At 42.2% G+C, this 7422-nt stretch overlaps 1 protein-coding gene and 1 long non-coding RNA gene across 7 annotated transcripts; both read right to left on the reverse strand.

Moving 5' to 3' along the window:
* Positions 1–1445: 1445 nt before the first annotated feature.
* On the reverse strand, positions 1446–3771 carry LOC113034359 (uncharacterized). 4 transcript variants are annotated; one of them, XM_026188842.1, is made up of 8 exons: positions 3638–3771; positions 3442–3542; positions 3259–3350; positions 3064–3157; positions 2592–2693; positions 2223–2390; positions 1942–2097; positions 1446–1708 (listed from the first exon to the last, which is right to left on the reverse strand). In XM_026188842.1, exons 3-8 carry the CDS (start codon positions 3337–3339, stop codon positions 1494–1496), a joined length of 816 nt encoding a protein of 271 aa, XP_026044627.1. In that variant the 5' UTR covers positions 3340–3350; positions 3442–3542; positions 3638–3771; the 3' UTR covers positions 1446–1493. The 4 variants fall into 4 exon arrangements, with proteins under 4 accessions (XP_026044627.1, XP_026044625.1, XP_026044628.1 ...); XM_026188840.1 differs by having other exon boundaries at positions 3425–3542; positions 3638–3770; XM_026188843.1 differs by lacking the exon at positions 2592–2693 and having other exon boundaries at positions 3425–3542.
* A 12-nt stretch (positions 3772–3783) lies between these two features.
* LOC113034361 (uncharacterized) lies at positions 3784–7068 on the reverse strand. 3 transcript variants are annotated; one of them, XR_003274162.1, is made up of 10 exons: positions 7037–7068; positions 6528–6606; positions 6220–6337; positions 6055–6123; positions 5518–5892; positions 5292–5391; positions 4841–5073; positions 4565–4743; positions 4376–4469; positions 3784–3993 (listed from the first exon to the last, which is right to left on the reverse strand). It is a non-coding gene; the product is annotated as an uncharacterized LOC113034361 (long non-coding RNA). The 3 variants fall into 3 exon arrangements; XR_003274163.1 differs by lacking the exon at positions 7037–7068 and adding an exon at positions 6774–6872; XR_003274164.1 differs by lacking the exon at positions 7037–7068 and having other exon boundaries at positions 3784–4000; positions 6528–6757.
* Positions 7069–7422: the final 354 nt, after the last annotated feature.

Below are 7422 nucleotides of genomic sequence, written 5' to 3' on the forward strand. Positions count from 1 at the left end.
CCTGCTGTCTCAGGATCTGTCTCCAAAAAGGACCAGGGAGCGCTAACATGTTATGTTCTAAACTGATGAAGAAAATGCACATTAAACATAGTATAAACTTACTGAGTGAAGTAATGTCAAGAGGATTCCTTTAGCTCCTATTGGGTTGGTTCCTTGATCAATGCAATACAGAATCATTAATCTGGTTTTATGTAATGTCCTCAAAACATGTCAAAATGAGGCTCACTAGTCTGTGTGGCCTCCACATGCCTGTATGACCTCCCTACAACACCTGGGCATGCTCCTGATGAAGTGGCAGATGCTCTCCTGATGGATCTCCTCCCAGACTCCAGGACTAAAGCATCTGCCCACTCCTGGACATTTTGTGGTGCAGTTGGTGGATGGAGCGAGACGTGATGTCCCAGATGTCCTCAAATGGATTCAGTTCTGGGGAATGGGCGGGCCAGTCCACAGCATCAATGCCTTCGTCTTGCAGGAACTGCTGACACACTCCAGCCACATGAGGTCTAGGATTGTCTTGCATTAGGAGGAACCCGGGGCCAACCGCACCAGCATATGGTCTCACAAGGGGTCTGAGGATCTCATCTCAGTACCTAATGGCAGTCAGGCTACCTCTGCCGAACACATGGAGGGCTGTGCAGCTCCCCAAAGAAATGCCACCCCACACCAAAACTGACCCACTGCCAAACTCATGCTGGAGGATGTTGCAGGAAGCAGAAGGTTCTCCACGGCGTCTCCAGACTGTCACAAGTGCTCAGTGTGAACCTGCTTTCATCTGTGAGGAGCACAGGGCTCCAGTGGCAAAGTTGCCAATCTTTGTGTTGTCTGGCAAATGCCAAACATCCGGCACGGTGTTGGGCTGTAAGCACAACCCCACCTGTGGACGTCGGGCCCTCATACCACCCTCATGGAGTCCATTTCTGACCGTTTGAGCAGACGTGCACATTTGTGGCCTGCTGGAGGTCATTTTGCACAGCTCTGGCCTTTCTTTCCTACCCCACAGTACCTTCCCTTACCATTTGTTCCCTACTCTTTTACTTCTTCTTTGATCACGGTTGTCTTTCTAGATAAGCAATTTCATTTGCTCTGGGGCGAGTCACTGGCTCGGGTGCATTCTGGGACTGTCAGTTCACCAGTGTGCTGGCATGCTTCTTAACAAACACACCACTACAGCAAACATCTATTGTACTTGTTGATTTCTTCGACAAAACACTGAACAAAACATGTCCTTGTGAGTGTGCTGCCTGGTGCTTTTAAATTTTGTGATAATTTGAGCAGCCCAGAAAGCATCCCATAAATTAAATTATGTTATCGTATCTGAACATGTACACTAGTCATTAAATTAGATGGGAAATAATGATTCAGGGTAAACAACTGCACCAAGGAAATTCCATTTTTCTTCTCAAAATGTAAAATGTCTGTTGAAAAATCACATTGAACAGAGATGTGATTAACTTTTTATTTTACCAAACATAACATCAATGATGACACAATCAGTCTTCATCAGAAGTGCTCAAATCACTCTCAGTGGCATCGTCTGGAATGTCCTCCTCCTCCTCCGAGTCCATTTCCAGGAGTGGTTGGTGGCTGAGGATTCTCTTGTACACGTCCTTTACTTTGAGCATTTCAGCTTTCAGTTCACTTTGTTTTTTTAAAACCAGGCTACAGAGTCCCTTCTGTGCATCCTCCGACATGCCAACAAAGGAGGCTGTAAAAAGAACAAAACAAATAAATGAGAAAAGTAAAAAAAACAAACAAACAAAAAAACATCACCTCATAAACACAAGGAATTAGGATGCTGTAATTAAACATTTTTTTAAAAGGGAGAAGGCAGTGTTAGCTAGCAATCTAGATATAGGTAAAAGATCCAGTAAGACTTTAGCATCTGCTCTTATTTTCAATCGATTCATCAAAAAATTAATAAATAAATAAAGTGCTTACAGTCTGAGGAGATTGTCCCCAACACCACAGAACGCATTCGCAACACTGTCCAGTGATGCTGCATCTCCCTGCAGAGCATCATCTCCTCCTCTCTCAGGCGCCTCACAGCCATCACCTTCTCAAAGACCTTTCTCTTTGTCCGGAGGTCAGCAGCAGCTACAGTTTAACAACATCAGATGGGAAAACATAGCAGCATATTATGATTCAAGAACAAAACATTCAACTACTGCTCAGATACTGGGAGTTTGTTTAAAAAGGATATTTGGAAATCAAGAGCTTACGTTCACTTGTGCTCTGCCAGGGCCAAACGTCGCTCTGCATGAGGGCATCACTGGATACGATTTGCTTTGTTGGTTCAGCGAGCTTGTTGTAGTCGTCAACAGCAGCCGCCAAGCGTTTCTTCTCAACTAAGATGACCTTGCGAATTCTGTGTCGCCTCTTGTTGCTATCTGTAAATAAGCATAAAAAATTCACACCTTCACATAATGTATATAGTTACATTTTAATCTACACTCATCAATTTGTTTGCTGGAACAAATCACATCCAGCTTAAACAAACCTGGATCTGATTTTATTCTGTTTACAAAGTAGCTGCACAAGCTGTACAAACTCAGCATCAAACGGTCCGTTTCAAAGAAACTGGGACGTACCATTTTGTCTGTAAAGACTTTGTGTTCGCACTCTGATGATGACGACAAGCTCCTCTATTCGTGCCTGCAACGCTCCAAGGCTGCCATCAGTTTGATCACTTTCTAAGTGAGAGGAATATTAATCAGAGCACAGGATGAGTAACAGTCACCAAACTACACTGGACTCTGTAATCACTGACTTGATGATATTCATTATAAGACATCTGGAGCCTTCATGTGCTGCTATCTCATGATAATCATGAGATAACAAGTATGTTGGTGTTCAGGTTTATAAAACCAACTAGTACGACATTATTTCAACCCAGGTTCTATCCAATTTGATGAAACGCAACAACTCTGCCATAAATTTGCTTTTCCAAGGCTTGTTTTTCATTGTTTGTTGACACTGTCAGAAAGATCTTAACTCTAAGTTCTTTAATGAGGCCATGGTGGGTCCTATTGTTATACATGAGTGCATTATATTGAGACTCACCTTCAGCCCATTGCTGCAGTGTGTCGTCATCCACACCCAGCTCATTTCTGCTCGCATTCAGGCTCTCCACTTGTTCTCTAAGGATCCTTATGATCTAAGAATGCATTCATAAATGTCATTCATATTGACATTAAAAGAGTACTGGTGTTTTCCCCCCAATACCACACACATTAAAATGGGTGTTGAAAAAATGACCTTTAGATATCGCTGGCTCAAAGTGCGGCCCAGTTGTTCCACTTTCCTTTTGTTCCAGCCCAAAGCCAGGAGGGTCAGCATGTCTGTTCGCCCTGCATTTCAGTTAGTATACAAATAAGAATGAATGAGCAGGAGACTGAGTGGAATCTCAGACACGGACACACACCTGCTTTAGACATGTACTTCGTTGTGATGGCCGCCCTAGACAGGAAACTGTTTACTTGTTCCACCTCTTCTCCAACTGTTGAACCGGCCCCATCCTGAAACGCACCTCCCCATTTGATCTATAGAAAGGAGGTCACAATACATGACTGCTGAATTCATTCAACCTTATAACAAAATGTCTCAAACTAATCCAAAACTACAAGCTGCAGTATACCTCGCATTTCCAAGTGTGAGCTTTGCATGCATGACGGAGAGAAGAGGAAGCATTGACAAGAGGTTCCTCAGCTCAGGGCACTGCTGAGCCACCTTGGTTAAATAGGGGAAATATTTACAGGTCACATCGGAGCAAAGGAACGTAATATGTCCTGGGACGCTAGCTGCCAACTTCCTCTGGAGAAAAAGGGGGTAAGCAAAGATCTCCCCTCGAAACATGTTCAATGCAGCTAAGAGGACTCCGTGGCGACAAACAGCTATTTCCATGCCCTCCTCATCCAACTTCCCAGTGGACTTTTTGGACGACTCCTTTGCTGCAGTCCAAGATGAAGATCCGCACAACCCTTTCCCCGGGACCTATACACTCAAAGATTTTAACATAAAAGACATGACATGATGAAGCCCTATCAGGGACAAACTTTTTAAAACAAATGCATAACAATTAGCTGAATTAGCCTCGAGTCACACAAGACCTCATATCTCCCCAGGACAGCACTGATAACACAAAATAAAAATCATGTTGTTTTTTTTAAATACACATGGTGACAAAATTAAGTACACATTAAGATAAAGTAAAGTAAATAGTATTACGACAACACCAAGAGAAAAATAAAAAAAAAATATCGACCCATCCATATATGTCTACACACACACACACACACACGTATGTGTATATGGTTACGGCATTAACGTCATTTTAACAAGATTAACAGCACTAATATATATATGTGTATCTTACATGATTTGTGTGTCTCTGGATGTATTTCACAAACTCAGCAACTTCCTCATCTTTCTCAATGAAGACACCTTCAAAGTTCCCCTGCTCTGAAGTGCTGAACGAACACAGTGACAGTTGTTTGAAAAGAAACATTAAAATACATTTTTCTACAAATCCATATTTGACTTATGTCCACAATGCATAATGTACCTTGCATTAGACTGAAAGCGATAAAGCTTGCGGTTTCCATCAACTGAGACGGCAAGCATGTGTGGAGTGCAGGCAGGGCAGCTAAAGCATGGCTCCTTGCACATCCTGTCCACCTCAAACTTTACAGCACTCCACTCCAAGAAACTTTTACTGAAGGCATCAGCTGATATTCGGCCATTCTTTTACATAGAGGACATACAACAGAATATTCAAGGACAGTCATCATAAACATTGATTTGCACAATTTCCTTAAACTTGGCAAATTTAGGAACTCACCCTTCCAAAATGGGCTGTTCGTTCATCCAGCATTTTGACAAATGCCTTAAGTGACATCCCTGGTGCAGCCTTCTTAATGTCATAGAAAGACTGAAAGGCATCCATTGAAAACAGGGTGCAGAAATTTAAGGTGCCAGGCCAATATCCACTACCCAGGATGTCCTTAACTGAGGGGGACCACATTAGGCCACAGCTGGTGCAGCTCACCACTGGCAGTGCAAGGTTATAACGGCCTTTAGAAAGGATCAGGAGAAATTCAGTCATGGCTCAAAGCATTCATTTTTTTCATGTTGTTTTCAAAGCGGTCTGGTAAATCCAAATGACCTTTGACAGGTGCCCACATATACTGCGGGCCGAGGGTAATTAAAACAAAGATAGCAATGCACAATTTGCAATAAAACCTCCAAACACATCTATTGTGTATGTAGTGTGTGACAAAAGGGCAACTTACCATTTATGGTTACAAGAGCCACAATTGCGCCGGGTGAAACCTCAACGTTACCTGCTGGGCAGTCACACACAGTCTGGCCTTTGCACAGGCAACAGCCGAACTAACATTAAAACACACAATATATATAAAAAGAATTAGAAATTAACTGATACACAATAAATATACAATAACAGCACCCACTCATACTCATACATAGCAAGAAATGCACAAGACTTAAAAACTGTACCTATTGGCTTGTGAAACTCTGATGAAGGCTGCAAAAACCCTCCTGTTACTGCCTCTCTGCTGTGCAGGACAACGCGTGTGTGAACTGCAATATCACAGTCAGCACAAAGGAATGGAAGAGACAGGCAGTCCAGGCACCTCACAACTACTTGTTTGCCACACTGACACACACGGTGTGACTGTGGATCCAGAGTAGCTAACATACTGTCTATAAGACAAGGCCTGGCCTCTTTCCACTTTTGCGAGGACACCATATTTCTGATCGCCCAGTGAGTAGCAGCTGACTCAGACGACGTCTCACAAGTCATGGCTGCGTCCTCTTCTCCATCCTCCAACAACTGAAGGAGCTCCTGACGAAGCACCTCAGTTCCACACACTAACAGAAAAAAAATAAAGAAAGGAAGAAACTCTTCCACAAAGTGAAAAACACTCTGGGCAGTATGTTTCTTAGGACTGCACAAAAGCCCTGCATAACTCAACTATAACAACAAATATAAAAGTAAACAGAAATCACAACATATACAAGAAGGTAAAGTACCTTTTGTTGGGTTGACACTGGCAACATAACCAGGTTCTTCACGTGGACATTGATGCTGCTCTCTGGACACTGGGGGGGGGGGGGGGGATGAAGAATATTTACTTACTGAAATTCTTTGGTGAAAACAAGTTGTGAGATAAAATCAATGGTTGTGTGAACACTGACCACGTGGCATGCAACTAGTACTTCGACTGGTTGATGGTCTTTGAGGAATAAAAGCTCCCTGTCTGTCACGTGTTTTCCAGCGCACTGGTCTTGGCTGAGGTTCACTCCGTGCATCATTCTACGCAATTAACAAGGAAAAAAGGGAACACCTAAAATACAGTCCATGATTAAAGCAAAGATTATCAAACATCTTAAGTTAACCAACTTAATTTGACATAAACTTTAAACAAAAATTCAAATAACATAACGTTTACTCCGTACAAAATATGTGTTCCCTCTTTAACAACTGTTTCCACTAAAAATGTTACCTGCATATCTTGAAGGAGTTCGTCAGCAGCCTGAAGCTCTTCCTCCAGCTCGGGATCCTCTGAATCACTCATTTTCAAGCTAAAGAGGAAAGAGATTTTTGCAGAACTCAGTGACATAAACACATAACTAACGCAATTCAAATGATTTTCAGTCTTGGCGCTCCGGTTAATGTTAGCAATTAACGTTAGCATCATCAGTTTGTAAAGAGCTAGCAGAACTCTTAGCGCAAAAACTGCTTTGCGCACCATGTGAGGGTATTTTGCAGCACACAAGTCCTTTAACGTTTGTAATAGATTTAATCCATCATCGTTGGATTAAATGGCTAATGCTGCAGTAGACACGTGTAGTCGTTACCTAGCAAGCATGCTGACGGTAGCTGTAGCCATTTTTAAATACATTACACCGTTTCCGAGATCAGTCACCTCTGTTTGTTTGAAGCGTTTATGAAAAAACTAACTTTGAAACACACATCAAGGTATTATGTTAAATATATGTATTTTTTACATACCTGCATTAGAATCAATCAGTTCCGCCTCATTTTCTTATTCTTATAAATGGTTCTCTCCGTTCTCCCGTCAGCCTTTGCTTACACAGGTTGCGTCTGATTGGCTGGAGCCGAGCGCATCCAAAACTAACAGGAGTGGTGAATGAATCTATAAATGTGTTTTACGTGTGAAATGAAAATAATAAACCTAACAAAGGATTATGTACGTTAAATCTGCGCACTTTCAGATCGTGAATCAGTTTGGAAAACACTGTGTGATGGCCACAACATGAAGCCATTTTATTGTTGAATTATCAGTGATACTTTCACGTGTTTTTGTTGAGAAACGTTAACGATGTCATTAAAAGAAAGCATTAAATTAGGGAGAAAAACCCGTTCGCGGAGAGGGT

This window comes from Astatotilapia calliptera, chromosome 12 (assembly GCF_900246225.1).
Source record: "Astatotilapia calliptera chromosome 12, fAstCal1.2, whole genome shotgun sequence".
In the NCBI taxonomy this organism is placed as follows: Eukaryota; Metazoa; Chordata; class Actinopteri; order Cichliformes; family Cichlidae; genus Astatotilapia; species Astatotilapia calliptera.